Source organism: Morus notabilis, unplaced genomic scaffold, assembly GCF_000414095.1.
Source record: "Morus notabilis unplaced genomic scaffold, ASM41409v2 Scaffold290, whole genome shotgun sequence".
In the NCBI taxonomy this organism is placed as follows: Eukaryota; Viridiplantae; Streptophyta; class Magnoliopsida; order Rosales; family Moraceae; genus Morus; species Morus notabilis.
Window position 1 is genome coordinate 228410 of NW_010358749.1, and position 20121 is coordinate 248530.

Consider the following 20121-nt stretch of genomic DNA (forward strand, 5'->3'; position numbering starts at 1 on the left):
CTTCCTTTTCTTGTTTATATAATTTTAATGCATCTTTTCCAAGAGTAGTTCTAGAAAAAATTGTGCATTAGGATTATGTACAATTTTAATATAACGCTGCCAATTTCTTTGTTTAGTAAAACTTAGTGGTTGATCTAATGTGGCTATTAATCGTGTCATTTCCATACGATCAACTTGCGGATCGTATTTCCACGTGCTTAGACTGCCGATTTGGCAGTTAAACGATAATTGCGTTTGGCGGAGATCAGCTTCGCCTCCTTGCTTTTGAAGAAACTTTTCAGAGTGTTTTCTTAAGTGTGTAGTGTCGTGAATAGTGTTACCTTGTAATTTCTCACCACAATATTTACATTGAGCTGTGTATTTAATGTTACCGTTATTGTCGACCTCCTTGAATGTGTTGAAGTGCTCCCAAACTGCTGAGGTGCGCTTGCATTTCTTCTTAGAACTTACAACACTTGCACTAGCACTACCGCTTGCCTCTCCTCCACGGCCACCAATGCTACCACCATTATGTCCCCGACCTCTAGTACGTCCACCAGGGGTCGGATTTGCAGTTTCCTCAGCAACTCTTTCCGTAGTTTGCGATTCCTGCGTTTGCAAAACATTAAGAAATTGCCCTTCTTCGATGTTGAATTGGGCATCAATGGGAATATCGCCACCATAACCAGAAGAAGCCATTATGAAAAATAAGAGAGATTGAGAGCGCTTTGAGAGAGATTAAGAGAGATCGAGAGAGATTTAAGCGAGATTAAGAGAGATTTGAGAGAGATTAAGAGAGATTAAGAGAGATTAAGAGAAATTGAGAGAAATTGAGAGAGAATGAGAGTTTTTAGGTGAGGAAAATAGTTGGAGGGAGGGGGGGTATTTATAGAAAAAAATTTTGGCCTGAAAAAAAAAAATTTTCCCCCAAAAATTTGGGTCCAACGGCTAGTAACATTTTCGGGTAATCGGGCGGGTCGGGCAAAATTCAGGCAGGTCGGGTAACGATAAAAAATATAGCCATTGGGTTCGAATTTTCGGGTGGCCGGTCGGGTTCGTGCAAAAAGATCCTTTGGGTTCAAAATTCGGGCAGATTTTCGGGCTAACGGTCAAAAAAATTCGGGCATTTTTTGGGCAATGGGCAAATCGGGCAACGGTAAAAAAAATTCAGGCAACGGTCAAAAAATTTCAGGCACATTCGGGTTACGCCGGAAAATTCAAAAAAAATCTGGCGGATGGCGGGGGACGACTTCTCCATGGCGGCGGGCAGTCGGGGGAATGAATATTTTTGAGCTGTCCAAACCCGTGTCTAAGAAAATACCATGTACGGGTGGCGAATGGCACCTGCCCGCCGTGCCTAAAAATTTTCGGGCACCGGGCATGCCCACCGCCCGAACTTGCAACACTAATTTGCACCACATTATCATGTTCAAACAAAAAATTAAAAAAGAGTCTTACCGGTAGTCCAAAAAATACCCCATAGTACCATAGAAGGACCCAATAAATTTATGTCTTTCATATAATGTGCTGTATCAAATTTATAACTTCGCATATTCTAAAAAATTTGCATTTTAAATTCAGGTTAAATTCTTATTTTTTTAAGTTAAAAGGTTTAATTTAACTATGAAAAGTACCTTAATCTCTTTTATATATTACATTGTTTACTTTTCCTTATTTTCCTTATTTTTCATGGGAGTAAATACGGTAATTCTGAAATTACTAAATTTAATTATGAGATAAATCTGGAGTTTTATCAAATTTTCGTCATGAGTTAAATCTGATCAATTTTGAAACTTTCAAATTGAAAACGAGTAAATTCTGATTTATCAAATTTTATTATAAAGTAAAAATAATAGATTCTAAATTTATCAAATTTAATTATGGAATAAATCTAGTAAATCTTCAATTTAACAAAATTTAGCTATTTTATTATATTTTCAAAAAAGAAATCCGGTGATTTATTTTTGCTTCTAAAAAAAAAATTATACTTACGTTCTTCTCCCTTTTGTTTTGTTTTCTACTTTGACAAAATTGGAATAGAAATTTCCTAAATCCACCACAAGCACAAAACAATATGCCCATACAAGTGAAGGACACCAGAATGAATGACGACACTAAAGTAACAAAACGACTAAACGTGTAAAAGGATAACAAAGGAAAAGAGACAATAGATGAACGACAAAACAAAGGAATAACGGCAATTAAAGTAAAACGAGACAGGAAAATGAAAGCTTACGAAAAAAAAAAAAAAAAATGATTGTGCAAAGTAGACTGCAAATCGTTGGATCAATTCAACAGTTTTTAGACTACCCATCTAGTTCTACATCATAGCCATCTTTTTGACGGTTTGAAACCATATTTGTGAAATTTGAAAACGGTCAAAATTGTTTCCGGTTTCGAACCATTTCTGTATATACACACTAAATTGTGTAACTAATTCACACAAAAATTTTTGGGATTCTACATTTAAGGTATAAAAAGATCACAAAAATCTATATCTATACATACTTAAAAGAGCCATGAATTATATCTATTTTATAGATACTTTATTGTATACTGAAAAAAAAATCCGGTTGAAAAGTTTTAATTTACGCCGACCTATCAAACTATTTTACGGATTTGTTGAACTCAAACGTGCTTATTAATTTGGATTTGATGTAGCCTAATTAAGAGTCTCAAACTTAACATACATGGTTCACAGCTGAGCCAACCAGTCATTTTTGGACCAGTCGGTTTTAAAGAAAAAAGAGAAAATAACACCGAACTATTCTGGTTTGGCTAACAGGTAAAAACCATGCCTTTATGACAGACAAATTAGGTTTGACCATAACAGCTTGATGAGCTCAATAACATTAATGTTCTCGATGAAGACATTAACATTTCTAAAAAAGTCATGTATCAAAGGATGCATAAAATTATTAAGGAGAACAATTTTCCCATGGAATAAAAAGCTTAGAAACAACAAAAATAATGATGTGACTGTGAGTTCCCCCTCACCAAACCAAAGTTCTTACATTTGAATTAAACTCACTTGTTTCCAGCTTAAGCATTTATTTACCCAAACCCAATCAAATTACTACACCACTCCCACAAAAGCTACCAAAAACCACACTCACTCCAACACTAGCACAAAAAACCAACCAATTAAACAACACTGAACCATGGCCAAAACCCGCCGGAGCACCCGAATGCTCGGTCGGAGCGGGCGCGGGACCATCGATCTCCGACGGGTTAGCTCTTTGTTCCGGAGACTCGCTCTCGGCCGCAGGCGTCGGTACAATGCTACTACTTGGAGGCAACGTCGCTGGGGAAGGAGACGGGGCATGGTGTCGTTTGTTCCTCACAGCTAAAACGACAACGTGGAGTTTCTGACCCTTCTGGCATTTCTCCGCATCGCCGCTGATGAAGAAGAACGGACCGGACCGGTCGAACTTGAAGTCCGAGTCGCCGTTTGTTAACGACGTTGTCGGATTCTTGATGTTGCACGAGTTGTAATCGTCCTTGTTCACCACCAAAATGGAGTCTGACCCTTGTTTGTACTTGAAAACTGCACCAAAGCAAAAATCTTAAAACTATGTCCATGCAAACGTTTTATATAAATATATATATATATATATATATATATATACATATATAATTGGATACATATGTTTAATGTTTGTGTGTGTGTGTGAGAGAGAGAGAGAGAGAGAGAGATTACGTAGAGTATCATTGATTTGAAATCTGTTTCTTTCAGCCCAGTGATTGAAATTCTCAGAAGGGTTCAAAACCCAGCCATCTTTTCCACCAACAAAGAACTTGTACGCCTGAGAGTCGCTAACAAAATGTAGGAAAATGGTGAAGAGAAGAAACCCAGAAATTCTCTTAGAGAATTCCATTAATGTTATTGCAGAGAGAGTGACTGAATAACGTTTTCAATGTATGAGAGAGAGAGAGATAAAGAGATCAGAGAGAGAGAGAGAGTGATGGGAATTGTGGGGGGTGAGAATTGGTGTGAATAAATAGAGAGCGAATGAGGAGATGACCGTTGTAAAGCATGCAAAATTAATGTGGTAATTTTGGAATTTTTATATTATATATATAATATGCATTTGGCTTGAAATATTTCTATCACGTGTTATAAATTCAGGTAATAAAGCGGACGGTTTCTGAGTGGCTCTTTACAACTAAGCCAGGAGGAAGTAATTTACACGTGGCAGCATGCGAGAGACCTAACGGTTTCAAAATGCACTAATACTTGCGATGTAAAAACGCTTTACATATACGTCCATACGTAAAGATGAACAAAACAAGGGGTACTTCAAGTTTCACGTTGAAAAAGTACTGCTGTTTCAGGTGTCGTTTTTCTGCTTAGAACTTAGAAGGAGCCAATTTTGTGATTCCCATAGTAACATATTGAACACATAATAATAACGTATATAAAATACAGCTCAAGACAGGCTTGAATGGAGGATTTTCATTACCATTTTATTGATCGTCTTTGAGACTGGTAAAACTTAAAAGCATGCATGTCTTTTTCTCTTTCTTTTTCCTTATCATTAAGGAATAAATTTATGAGAAGTTCCTCAATTTTTTTCTCTCTCTAGAATTAGGAGAGCTTTGGTTCATGGATTAGAATCATATGATTAGAACTGTTTTTTGATTAACGTGTATTTTTTGTGAGAGAAAACACTTTAGTGAATCATGAACCATGATTCAAATCATAGTTTGAATCCTCCAACCAAACGTTCCCTTAGTCTTTGCAGTTAAATTTGTCTCATAAATAGCCCGTAAACTGAAAAAATATCTCATAAATGGTCTCTCAATTAAATTTTTGAATAGAAACTATTATATTGAATGGTAGTTATGATTTTTCGGTTATTTTTTTTCTTTTATTTATTTATTTTCTTATGTTATGAAATAGCTAAACTATTTTTTATGAAGTAGATAGAATTTAAACTCTTCCTTCTTAACGTTGGATTATTGTGAGGGACTACTATCATTATTTTTTTTTCTAGTTTTATAGATATTTCCACCTTCACTTTATTCTTATCAATTGAAAAAAAAAAAAAAAACACTACAAAAGAATGCCGCCCTCTTTATCAGTAAATTCTTCTATCTTAATACTTGATATAATTAATAAGTGGCTATATCTTAATTTGACCATAATGCATTTACCTAAAAAAAACAGAAGAAGAAGAGCAGAATGCACGACACATGTAGTAGAAGTTCCGAAACAAAAATAAAAACATCAACTGATACAAGTGCATGAGTAGGGGTGGCAATTCGTGTTACGTGTCGTGTTTTGATTGTTTTTTTTTTTTAAATTTATAGTCAACCCGAACACGACCCGTGACACGAAATTTTTTAAAAACCGCAATACGAACACGACACGACCACTTTACGAGTTGACACGACACGACCTGAAAATGACCCGTGACACGAAATTGACTTGTGAATCCGAAATTGACACGAAAATTGTATACTTTTATTTAGTTTTTTACATATTAGAAATAACTTAAAATTCATAACACACTAAATTACAATAACATCTATTGAAATTAAGCAAATAATAGTATAAGATTTTGAGTATAACTATCATAATATCACAAGTTCATAATAAAATTTAAAATATGAAATGAAAAATATATGTATTTTTTAGTTTTTTACGAGTTTTGTGTCGTGTTCGGGTTAGGCGGGTCCAACCTGAAATTAACCCGTGTTTTTCGTGTCAATTTCAGATCGACCCAAGTCTGACCCAAACCTCTTTTTTCTCAACCCTAACCTGTAAAATTCATGTCGTTTTCGAGTCGTGTCGTGACCCATATTGCCAGCCCTATGCATGAGAAAAGAGGAAGGTAAATATATATATATATATAATGTTTGTACAATTGATACAATAATAATAATTTTCAGAATAATTATCTTAATTGTGTAAGAGGTGTTGCATCCGTTTAAAAACTTAACTTCACTCGGATAAAATTTGATTCAAACAACAAAAATAAAAATTTAGAGATTAATTAGAGAGGAAAATATTAATAACCAATTTTAGACATGTACAAAATATTTAGAGATCTCAAATAAGATAAAAGTGTAAATAATCTATTTAGTTCGCTGATTTGAGTTTTAAATTCGAGTTGAGATGTAATTTTATGTGAGTTTTTTTACTATAACAAAAAAATTAGATGTGATTGTTTCTGAACGCTTTTTACTGTAGTAAAACTCGAATTCTAAATTCTAATCGGTGAAATGAACGGAGATAACCTAAAAATAATAACCACCATCCAATTTAACATATTCCATCTAAAATTTTAACAGAGAAACTATTTATAAGATATTTTTTCAATTAAGGGACCATTTATGAGATGAATTTAACTATAAGAACTAATTTTAGAGAGAGAAAAAAATTGAGGGACCTTTGATAAATTTATTCCTATAATTAAAGTTAGAACTGAGAACGGTTTAGTTTTTGTGTTTTTGAAAAGAACGTAAACTATTGTAATAAATATTTCTTAAGAAAAAAAAAATATTTATCAACAAATTGAGGTTTGACCGTAATAAATAGATGTAAAAGAGCTTAATTCCTCTTAAAAAAAAATAACTCTACAGTCTACACGAGATCATGATGCATACATATTGATATTGGCATGAAGCATACAAGAATTAACATGAAGAAACTTCCTCGCCATCAAGTATGCATCCCGAGCTTGTCTTCAACCAAGGGCATGTTTACTTTTGAGTGATTATCTTTTCCTTTGTTTACCTATAAAAATTAGTGAATATCAATCCTTAAACTTCATTTATTTTACTAATTTAAATTCTTAATTTTAATTTTATTATAATTAAAAGCTTTATAAAAAATTATATCTAACTTTTTCTGTTACAATTAAAATTTTTTAAATAAAATTAAATTTTAACTTAAATTAAAAACTTAAAATCGTAATGTTTTAATATTGAGTCTTTCCTCTTTAAGAGGAGTGCTATGTGCAGCTGAGATATCAATCTTTAGCACACTCTCTCTTTCTATGGCAGACACGTGTCCTTACTTTTTATTCCTTGGACAGTCAAGCCATTACATGTTCCATAAATTACAATTGTGCCATTACTTGTTGTGCCAGTAAGATTTTGTTTTTTTTGTTTTTTTGTTTTTTTTTTTGGGCAATCTGTCAATGACGTGAATGGGACTCTTATATGGTCTATTTATATATATGGGTAATATTTATACAAACACACAGAGAAACAGAGCAAAGAAGAGAGAGACAAAGAAAGTTTTCTAATTAACAAGTATATCTTTCACTACCGGTTCTATGAACATGTGCCGTTAGTTACAAAACATGTAAGACCAACAGATCAAACATTCATTAATAGAAAAAAAAAAAAGATCAAACAATCATGTTTTAAGAAAAATAAAAGGATGAATTAGATCATTTCCAAGAAAAGAACAAAAAGACGCAACATTCACTTTTTCAACATTATGCTCCCAAAGCTTGTCAAAACAGTAGGCGAACATATCCTGTCAAAATAAATGAAGCAAAAAAAAAAATAATAATAATAATATTGACAGATATGTAGGTTAAAATTAACAAGAAAATATACACAAATTAGTTAACATTAAGTTCTTTTTACATACCATCTTCTATTTCTTGAAATGTAGATTAAGTCTTCAACGTGAGTGATTATCTTTTCCTTTGTTTACCTACAAAAATTAGTGAGTATCGATCCTTAAGTTTCATTTATTTCACCAATTTAAATTCTTAATTCTAATTTTATTATAATTAAAAACCTCACAAAAAATTATATTTAATTTTTTTTATTATAATTAAAAACTTTCAAATAAAATTATTTTTTTAACTTAAATTAAAAACTTAAATTCACGAATCAACGTGATTTAATATTGAGTCCTTCCTCTTTAAGAGGAGTGCTATGTGCAGCTGAGATATCAATCTTTAGCACACTCTCTCTTTCTATGGCAGACACGTGTCCTTACTTTTTATTCCTTGGACAGTCAAGCCATTACATGTTCCATAAATTACAATTGTGCCATTACTTGTTGTGCCAGTAAGATTTTGTTTTTTTTGTTTTTTTGTTTTTTTTTTTGGGCAATCTGTCAATGACGTGAATGGGACTCTTATATGGTCTATTTATATATATGGGTAATATTTATACAAACACACAGAGAAACAGAGCAAAGAAGAGAGAGACAAAGAAAGTTTTCTAATTAACAAGTATATCTTTCACTACCGGTTCTATGAACATGTGCCGTTAGTTACAAAACATGTAAGACCAACAGATCAAACATTCATTAATAGAAAAAAAAAAAAGATCAAACAATCATGTTTTAAGAAAAATAAAAGGATGAATTAGATCATTTCCAAGAAAAGAACAAAAAGACGCAACATTCACTTTTTCAACATTATGCTCCCAAAGCTTGTCAAAACAGTAGGCGAACATATCCTGTCAAAATAAATGAAGCAAAATAAAAAATAATAATAATAATAATAATAATATTGACAGATATGTGGGTTAAAATTAACAAGAAAATATACACAAATTAGTTAACATTAAGTTCTTTTTACATACCATCTTCTATTTCTTGAAATGTAGATTAAAGAGACATCTTTCTCTACATCATGTTGATTATCACGATCCAAACTCTCATAATCCTATGCAAAAATAAATAAATAGAGAATCCTATAACTGATTAAAATGAATTAAAGTAGAAATATATGAATTAAGTAAAATGCCAGAATTAACTGATTTCAAGCATTCCAGCGGCAAGGAATAGAGAGAGCTGCTGAGAGAGTTTTTTGTGTGCTTATAAAAGTGTTTCCTTTGTAGAGAGATTGAGAAAGATTACCACACCGAGTGAGTGTGAAAGAAATAGTGAGGATTCTGCACCGGGTGAGTATAAGACAAATAGTGAGATTACCACACTTGTGAGTGTGAGAATTTTTGTTGAGAGTATTCCTCAAGTTATTACTAAAACTTGAGAGATTGTTGCATACCCATTATTATTATAGTAAAAGTTATTGTCGTGATTTTTTCCTTTCAAACTGAAAAGTTTTCTACGAGATAAAATTCTTAATGTCCATTTTATTTTTCTATATAAATTAGATCCTGAAGGAGAATTGAAATTATGCCCATATTCCCAACATTCTCTGCTTGTTGGTTCTTTGCTGGTGTCTATTTTGTGCTTGCAGCATTGGTGTTTTGTTTCTTTGTTAGTTGTTGCTGATTTTCTCCTTTTTTTTTTTGGTGGTGGAAATCTGCTTTTGGACAATATGTAAGTGTTAGAGCAATGGGTTTCTGCTGATTTGTCTAATTGTTGCGGAGTTGGTTTTTTCTGTTGGAAATTTGGTTTGAGATTCATATGTGTGCATCTTCCAGCACTGGCGCTTTTTTTTTTTTTTTTTTAAATGCCAACTGATTTTGCTTTTTTGTTTAATTTAAAGGATTTGTTACGCCTTGTATGTGGAGCTTGACATTGGAGACATAGAGAAAGCACGAGAGATGGACAGGTAAATGACCAATGTTAGTGATATTCTGAATTAGCTCTTCTTTTATGCATGTTCTTTTGTTTTTTGCTTGAAATCTGCTCCATGTTTCTCATGTGTACTCTGCTAATGAACATACCTTAAAAGGTTTTATACTTATAACAGTAAAGAGTGAATTTAATTGTGTTATTCCCACTCTATCCTTTCAAGAAGAAAACCCGTTGGGCCATTTGCTAACTTAATATAAATTTTTTTTTTTTCTAGGGTGTTTCTCATGAGAAGTTATCATCTGCAAAAATGTCTTGGAGTTATTTTTCAATTTCTTTGCTTGTTGAACTTCATTTTCTGGACTCCCGCTGAGTGCTCCATCTCATTTCAGCAAACACAGACTATGTACAAGATCTATAGAAGAGTTTGTTGGGGCTCTCTGTCATGATAATTGATTAGTGCTGCATCTAATTTCAGCAAAAGCTGACTGTACAAAAAAATTACCCTTCTTACTATGCTTTTGATAAGATTAGCTAATGTTTCCATTTGTGCACTGCTTTATGTTTTTAGGAAAGGTTTTTAAAAGATAATGAAAAGAGTGGTTGATTTGTTGCATAGTCGTTCTAAAGTGTTTAGTGTTAAATATTATTTAATATGATTTCTGACTTTTGAATTGGTACACTATAGTACTTTCTTAAATGACTACACGATATAACGATGATAATCAATTTTTCGAATAAAAACTGTTTAAGTTATTCACTACGCAGCATTTTTTTGTTTTTTTGTTTTTGTTTTTTTGAGATTTTACAGGTGGTTTTTTTATTTGTTGTATAAATGTCAAGGAAATCCTACTACTAACAGGACAAAATAGTTAAATTGACATTACGATAATTTCTGAAATAACCACTCGGTAATTTCTGTAATGACCATAATCAATTTTCTGAATAAAAACTGCTCAAGTTATTTAGTAGGCATCTTTTTTTTTTAGTTTCTACTGGTGATTTTTTTATTTTTTGTATAAACGACAAAAAAATCCTACTAGTAGCAGGACAAAGTAGTTGAATTGGTACACTACCGTAATTTTTGAAATGACCACTCGGTAATTTCTGTTATGACCATGATCAATTTTCTAAATAAAAACTCCCTAAGTTATTCACTAAGTAGCTTTTTTTTTTTTTAAGATTCTACTGGTGGTTTTTTAATTTGATGTATAAACGGAAAAGAAACCCTACTACCAGTAGGACAAGGTAGTTGAATTGGTACACTATGGTAATTTCTAAAATGACCACTCAGTAATTTTTGTAATGACCATAATCAATTTTCCGAATAAAAATTGCATAAGTTATTCACTAAGCAACTTTTTTTTTTTAAGATTCTACTTGTGGTTTTTATTTTGATGTATAAACGATAAAAAAACTCTACCACCAACAGGATAAAGTAGTTAAATTGGTACGCTACAGTAATTTATATAATGACCATAGTCAATTTTTCGAATAAAAACTACTTAAGTTATTTAGTATGCATCTTTTTTTTTTAGTTTCTATTGGTGGTTTTTTCATTTTTTGTATAAACGACAAAAAAAATCCTACTAGCAGCAGGACAAAATAGTTGAATTGGTACACTATTGTAATTTCTGAAATGACCACTCGGTAATTTCTGTTATGACCATGATCAATTTTCTAAATAAAAACTCCCTAAGTTATTCACTAAGCAGCTTTTTTTTTTAAGATTCTACTGGTGGTTTTTTAATATGATGTATAAACAGAAAAGAAACCCTACTACCAGCAGTACAAGGTAGTTGAATTGGTACACTATGGTAATTTCTAAAATGACCACTCAGTAATTTCTGTAATGACCATAATCAATTTTCTAAATAAAAACTGCATAAGTTATTCACTAAACAACTTCTTTTTTTTTTTTTTTTTTTTTTTAAGATTCTACTTGTGGTTTTTATTTTGATGTATAAACGCTAAAAAAATTCTACTACCAACAGGACAAAGTAGTTGAATTGGTATGCTATAGTAATTTATATAATGATCATAATCAATTTTCCGAATAAAAATTACTAAGTTATTCACTAAGCAGTTATTTTTTTTTATTTAAGATTCTAATGGTGGTTTATTTAATTTGATGTATATAACAGTAAAGAAATTCTACTTCCAGTAGAACAAAGTAATTTAATTGGTACATTACGGTAAGTTAAAGAGTCACCTCTCGCCTCTCTATGTGCCACCTCTGCATTACGGATATCAAATTCCATCAAAAATCCAACATGTATTCTCCTAGCTTTCTGACATCCTACAAAACATACATAACTCAAAAATTTAAAATAAAAAACCTTGAAAAAAGAACGTTTGAATTGTGTATCTAAGAGAACTAATTTGAAAGTGAATTTAGCATTAAAATCTCACTCATGAAAAAAAAGTTTAGCATATGATGTTGGTAATCACCGTTATGACCACTAGTAATTATGATAATTACTATATGAGTCACAACGATAATTACCGTTAGTCATTATCGTAATGACTACCCGATAAACGAAAAATTATTATTTTGCGAACAAAATAATGCCCACAGAGCAAATCTAACTTATACTCCACTTATTATTTAAATTGAAAACAAATTTAACCAATTAGTTCCTCAAAATCATAACTCAAGCCCTTTTTTTAAGATTTCTTACCATAATGTGAAAAAAAGTCAAAGTGCTCTTTATTAACACTTTTAAATGAGGTTGTGTCGCGCATTAAATACAAATCAGGATTAAACGTCTCTAGAAAATAACTGCAATCTGTTCATATGAGGAGAGTGGGAGAGAGAGCAGAGAAAGACAGAGAGGGAGAGAAAAAAATGTGAGCTCAAATGAAGAGAGAAGGAAAATGAGAGAAAAAGTTGTGAGTTCAAATGAAGAGAGAAGTTAAGGAGATATCTACAACTTGTTTAAGTGATGAGAGAAAGGAGAAAGAAAGAGAAAAAAATATGAGAGTTCAAATGAAGAGAGAGAAATTAAAAAAGGAAGCTGAAATCTGGTATTAAATTTAGCCAAGATAATTTTGACAATTTAACTTTGTGAGTCTCTTAATTACTGATGTAGTAATACTAAAAATAAAAGTATAAAAAAGTGGTACTAGTTATAAGATCATTATTGTAATAGGTGTTATTTTTGTAAATAACCCTTATTACATTCCCAAGCTTTTCAGGGATCTTTCTCAGTATATGCCACAAACAAAAGCGATGACGAGTCTCTGGACGAACTACTGCAATGGCTGCTTTCATAGCCTTGTCTTGATCAGTTAATATAGCAGTTGGAGCTTTACCACCCATTGCTCTAACCCATGTTTGCATTAGCCAAGTAAAAGTTGATGTGGTTTCATCTCCAAGTAATGCACATCCAAGTAAGGCGGATTGTAAATAGTTAACTCCAATAAATGGAGCAAATGGCATTTTATACTTATTGGTTATGTATGTTGTGTCAAAAGAAACAACATCTCCAAAAATTTTGTAGTGTTCTCGGCTTGTTGCTTCAACCTAAAAGACATTCTTCAGACGATATTCTTCATCTAAATCAATTACATAAAAAAAAACAAAAATTGGAATTCTTTTCTTGTATGTGCATAAAAAGCTCAAGCATAGCTTTAGCATTACTCATTTCTAGTGCTAAACACCCTTCCTTTACTAGATTTTAATGATCTAAACACAATCTAAATAAGATCAAAAACAATAATCTAACCAAAAATCTAAAAATGCCATATAAACTTATTTAAGATTTAGGCATACAGAATGTTACCTCTTTCGGTGGGCAGCGGAGACAACCCGTTCATGGTCGCCGGAAAACGTCGATGGCCGACCAGAGTGGAGGACCTGCAAAAGGAAAAAGAAGGGCAAGAGGAGCATTGAGCTCCTCCCTATCTCTCCCTCTCTCTGTTTGGCCACACCTGACCACAATGCCACCAGCCCCCAAAAAACAAAAAGGTGGCTCACAATATAAAAAAGAAATGGGGATATTTTACTTTAACCAATATTCAATTAGAGAGGGTATTTGGTTCAATGGGATGACCAAATATTATGAGAGAGAGAGTTCATATGTCTCAAACGAGTTAATAAAATAAATGTCCATCTCATTATGGATCGATATTTAACATACATGCATATGTTAATTCACATTAACACAATTATCCATAAGATGCTTTAATTAATTACAGAATGAATTATTATAATTATGAAAGTCCACATAAAAATATTCTAACAGACTTGGACGATATAATCATACAACAAACATTCACTTATCACAGTATAAGCATCAACTAAGAATCTCACATAATAAACACAAGACCAAAACAATCATGCATAATAACGTATCGACAGGATACAATCATTATACATAATCTGGTGCTAGAGATTCATCAAAGCATGACGACAACTTTAATATATGGATCAAAAACAATGATAGACACTAACAACCAGATGTCTCTTTTCAACTTGTCACTTTGCCCACTAAAAAGTGTGTCAACACAACATCACACATAAAGTGACAGATCTATGAATATGCATGTATTATTTGAGGCATAAACAATCCTTATCAATAACAACATGTCACACACAAATGACAGTAAACTCTCACTAACTCAATACAACTACAGGCTCCTTACAGTCTCAAGTAGGATGTGTGTTCTTAAAACACCTAATAGGTAAGCCATTAGTGGAACTGCCAACATGTTTATAGGCGTGTAATCAATAACAATGAGGACTTTTACAATTTCTCTTTATAAAAATAGAACACACTATCATTATGTTTGAGCGGACAATGCTCATAGTGTTCTAAGAGGAATGTACTATTATGGGACTTTCATAATACAGTTTCAGCCAGTCTAAAAATGGAGTGAACTACTCCTAGTGCTGAAATAAGGTTTCACAATTACATCACACAAATAGCCTCATGATACGCCTCATACTCCGTATCACAATCAATGACACTACGAGTGTCTATTTGACACTTTTCAACAAAATAGCTCATTCTTTTATCATTTATACAGCCTACATAATCGGCATCACGAGATCCAACTACAACAAAAGTGTTGGTTCGCCGATACACAACTATCTGGTACTTCATTCCCAGCTAATTCAATAATAATAACAACAATCACTCAAGTATCGAATATGCACGTCAAAAATAAACACAATAATAAAACGTGTGCATACTTGAGCATACATTAGGCTGCTAAACATATAATGTAAGCATAAGGGACAATTTGATATGATCTCTCTTACTTCACCATAAGGACATTACACCTTTAAGAGTTTGTCACTTTAACAAACAATGCTTACTAGGAGAACAAGAATGCATATTGAACCTACTCGAAACAAGAACAATATAGGTTCTCTGAGACGACCAAAAAATGCACTTATCCTTGTCACGGAGAATCTACATGCCTAGAACATAAGAGGCTTTTTCAAGATTTTCAAACCAAAATGACTAGGTGATATGCTATTCGTCTCAACCAATAAGTTAGAATCATTAGGCGCGAACAAGTTGTCACCGACATAAAAAACAAAAACATGCAACTGCTCCCACTGACCTTACACATATGCATTTATCAACAACGTTCTCTATAAAGCTAATTTTAGTGACTCTCTCATCCTAAAATTGAGACGCTACTGCCTCAGTGTTATCCATACACTCCCACTCATCATAGAGTTACTCAACACATTAGTGGAGTTAGGAAACACATCCACTCTCAAGGCTATGTCCGTTTCATCATTAACAGATTCATAAAGAGATTCATACCATATATAATAATTTGTCCAGTTTAACGTCAAAATAGCAGAGATGCAAGGATTGTTCAAGGCTAAAGAAAATAACATGGGCAACGAACAATAGGCATATAAAATAAGATCATGCAATTTGCCTTTTACTTAGCCTTCCCAATGATCCAAACCAATATGATCATTGTGTGCTAGAGTCCGTTGAGTAAGAATAAAACTCTTTTGCAGGTAAGGACCATTCATCAAACATCACAACCAAATGCATCAATCCATCACCGATAGGGTAATAAAGATGATGTGGTTTATGACATCCAATAAACTTCCTTCACCGGTCTAGGCATCCTACCAAATAATTAATTATCGATAGGATAATTTAATTACCCGTATGGATCTTAGCCATATGATAAATACATACATTTATCCTTAACACTCCAATATATTATTTGACTATAATATGAGTTTAGTGATTATGCAAGTCCACATATAATCATTCACAATAGTCTCCCACTTGGACTGCATAATCAATGACGACAATACTCATATAATACAAAATGTCAAATAATAATATGTAAATAAAAACATGGATAAAGACAACAAGCTTAAGCTCCAACAAGACTCAAGCATCCTACCAAGCAATACAACTCTCAATAGGATAATTCTATTACCCGTATGGACTTTCAGAACATAATCAACTAATTAAGTTTATCCAATAATCCCACAATTTATTATTTGATAATAATATGTGAGTTAGTGATTATGCTAATCCACAAAAAAATGTTTCTAATTTTCTCCCACTTGGATAGCATAATCAAAAAACATGATACTCACATAAAACATGATATCAAATAATAATTATAGCAATAATAAATAAATTATGGATAAACTTATAGCTTAAGCTTTATAATAGCACATAAGCTTCTAATTAAAATTTACATTCTCACTTTAACACAAAAGAGACTATGTATGCCTATACAAATAATTAGACATTAAAACGTTGAACACAAAATGGGCATTTCAAAATGTGAACAAACATCCATATTATGTCTAAATTTTATTTACCAAAATATTAAATTATGTGGGAGAACAAATAAAATATGACCATATAATATGGAGTAACAAACATGCCTCAAAATTTTAAGTCTCAAAATAGTAAGAATTAAAACTACCCAGAAAATATATGAAAATTATTAAAATAAACAAATATTTAAATAAAAATATTCATGCCTCAAAATTTTAAGTCTCAAAATAGTAAGAATTAAAACTACCCAGAAAATATATGAAAATTATTAAAATAAACAAATATTTAAATAAAAATATTCATGCCTCAAAATTTTAAGTCTCAAAATAGTAAGAATTAAAACTACCCAGAAAATATATGAAAATTATTAAAATAAACAAATATTTAAATAAAAATATTTTCTGGTAGCTCATGTGCATCCATGTAAGGAGTGTGTATATGCCAATGCCCTTTTTCAAAAGAAAATGCTAAATTTTGTGGGAGAGCTCCGTAACATAATAACCGAGACAATTTGACATGTTTAGACTCACGACAGGCGAGTACATAAACATTAACTATTGTCGAATTCTCACAATTAAATATGCCATATAATAATAACAACATAATATAAATTTTATGGCATTAATCATCAAACAATTTGTATACAAAATGCCTAGAAAAAATTTGTTTAAAAATTGTGAGAATTAGCCACCCATAAAAATATAAAATCAATAATATGAAAATATTAAAAACATGATTTTATGGTGGCTCAACCCAAAAATAAATCATTTAATTGGGTAGGAAATGAAAAACGGAGCGCAACAGCGGTCAAAATGGACTTCGGATGTGTTTGTACGGACCGGTCAAAGTTTAGTCAAAACTGATTTTTTTTTTGTTATTAGAAAACGACATGTCTTTTTGGGACATATGGAAACGACATGTCATTTCACTAACGAGGTAGCCCGTGAACCTTGCAAACGGCATGTCGTTTTGGGGCATATGGAAACGACATGTCGTTTCACTAACGAGGTAGCCCGTGAATCTTGCAAACGACATGTCGTTTTTCACATGGATAGAAAAACGACATGTCGTTTTGATCTTCCCTAACCTCTGAAACTTTACAGATCGGGTCCGATCGGATCCGTGACCTGACCCGCTGGAAAAGTGAGTTCCGGTTGTCCATTTTTGATGTTTTTGGATGGATTTTGTTCCAAATTTCATTCTCTTTGGTCTTCAAACATCAACTTCACTCAAAAACCCATAAATAACAAAACCCCATGAAGTGCACGAATGTGCATAGCAAGCTCAAGAAAAAGAAAAAAAACTGCAGCCTCAAATCCAATAAGATAGGCTCTGATACTATTTGCTAGATTTTAATGATCTAAACACAATCTAAATAAGATCAAAAATAATAATGTAGCCAAAATCCGAAAATGTCATATAAACTTATTTGGGATTTAGGCACACAGAATGTTACCTCTTCCGGTGGGCAGCGGAGACAAGCCGTTCATGGTCACCGAAAAAGGTCAATGGCCGGCCGGAGTGGAGGACCTGCAAAAGGAAGAAGGGCAAGAGGAGCATTGAGCTCCTCCCTATCTCTCCCTCTCTCTGTTTGGCCACACCTAACCACAATGCCACCAGCCCCCCCAAAAATAAAAAGGTGGCTCACAATATAAAAAAGAAATGGGGATATTTTGCTTTAACCAATATTCAATTAGAGAGGGTATTTGGTCCAATGAGCTGACCAAATATTATGAGATAGAGAGAGTTCATATGCCTCAAGCGAGTTAATAAAATAAGTGTTCATCCCATTATGGACTGATATTTAACATACATGCATGTGTTAATTCATATTAACGCAGTTATCCATAAGATGCTTTAATTAATTACAGAATGAATTATTATGATTACGGAAGTCCACATAAAAATATTCCAACATCCTTCTCAAGATAATTTCTAATGTCTTTTTCCAAACAACCAATATTCTCATGTCCACCATGTTGCTTAGCCAATGCAGATAAGATTTTACTTGTGCCCACCCCGACACTTTGTAAAGTGTCAATGCTATGCTTGTTAGGAGAATTAATCTTCCTATAGCAGGGGAAGTAATGAGCTTGAGCAGGATAAAGTTCATGGTTATGTTCTTTAACAAAATTTTGAACATACCATTTTCCATCTAATTTCCTTTTAACATGCAATATGGCCTTGCAATCTATCTTCAAGCAAGGACGTTGGTTAAAGGCATTAGATTACCGGTTCACTCCATGTCTTGTACAAACAAACTTGCAGTCAATGAATTCTCTAGATATCTTTGATCTACGACTTGATTTCGTTGAAATACCAAATCCAAGATGCTTAGCATACTTTAAGTAAAACGAAAAGGCCTCTTGGTGTGAATCAAAGCACAAACCGTTACAAGGTTCTAAATTTTTGCGACCTTCATCCGCCGTGTCTTCTCTCAGTTCATCCAGAAAATCCTCACCGCATTGACCAAGTTTAAGTTTAAATCAATGTCCAATGTCATAGTTACCTAAAAGAGAAAAGATTAAGGAATTTGTAAATATTAACTTCTCGTTTGTTATTCACTAAATAAACATAAGGACCAAATAACGAAGAGTATAGGTTATTGGAAAAGATCTTCTTCCAAGTAAATGACATTATAGATAGATAGAGAGAGAGAGGGCATTGATTCTTAAAAATTTCAAGGTTTTTTTTTTTTTTTTTTTTTTTTTTTTTTTTTTTTTTTAATTTTCTAACATAGAATCATATAACCAAAAAATATCATCAAATTTCTAACTTAATAGATTAAAAAAAAAAAGAAAAAAAAGTCTAACTAAAACAAAAAATGTAAATCCATTACTAGTAAATAAAAATCTCACCTTTTCCTAAAATTAGCAAGTAGAGTTTATGTAAATACCTACATAATTTATAATATATTTAAAAAAAGAGAAAATACCTTTGATCCATACAACTTCAATGTAGTTTCTCCCCTCCACTCCAATAGTTAGAGAGCTCTTCCTATTCATTGAACAGAGAGAAGAAGAAATGGCCTTTAAAATGCAAAATGAAATTGGGATTTGGGGAAGACGCTTTTCTTTCCCGCCCTTATATTGTTAGGGGTAAGTTCGTAATTCAACAAATAGAAGAAAAGATATTAATTTTTTAAGTATGCAACAATATGGCAATTTCGTAATAACTGTTATAACTATATTGTTTAATGATCATTTTCTTCTTTCAAGGTGCAAAGAGTAATGACACGTGGCTGCCATAGAGAGAGAGTGTGCTAGAGATTGATATCTTAGCTGCACATAGCATTCCTCTTCTCTTTAAATGTCCAAATTCAGATGTTATAACTCAATCGTTACTTCATCATTATACAAAAGGATATATTAATAATTACGTTAACAAGGTTATCATCCCTAAGTTTAGTAAACTTTAAAAATAGAATGAGACTGTTTATCATTTGCACCGTTAAATAGATCCGTAAACATTCAAAAAAGGATGAATATCTTTATTTTTATTATTTTACTTTACTTTTTAACCATGTTACCTTTCTTATTAAATTTCTAACTATGTTGCTTTTCTCATTAAATTCCTTTAGAGTTAAAAAAAGGCGCCCCAAATGTGACTAGCAAAATGTTTTCAATTATTCCAAAGTCTGTATTATTAGATAAACATGGTGTCACTTTTATATAAAGTTAATAATTATTTGGTAGACATTAACTTAGACCTCGTTCACTTCACCGATTCGAGTTTTCAGTTTTAAGTTTTTACAGTAAAAAGTTCTCAAAAAATGTCACATCTAGCTTTTTCTACTACAGTGAAAAGCTCTCAGAAAATATCACATCTCAGCTCGAATTAAAAACTCAAATCCGCAAAGTGGACGAGGTCTTAATATTTAATTTCACTTCTACATGCATTTGA

General features: G+C 32.2%; 1 protein-coding gene across 1 annotated transcript; it reads right to left on the bottom strand.

Moving 5' to 3' along the window:
• Window positions 1-3047: 3047 nt before the first annotated feature.
• On the bottom strand, window positions 3048-3918 carry LOC21393628 (early nodulin-like protein 1). Its single transcript, XM_010093189.2, has 2 exons — window positions 3680-3918; window positions 3048-3526 (listed from the first exon to the last, which is right to left on the bottom strand). The coding sequence occupies exons 1-2, from the start codon at window positions 3855-3857 to the stop codon at window positions 3048-3050; spliced, it is 657 nt and encodes a 218-aa protein (XP_010091491.1). The 5' UTR covers window positions 3858-3918.
• Window positions 3919-20121: the final 16203 nt, after the last annotated feature.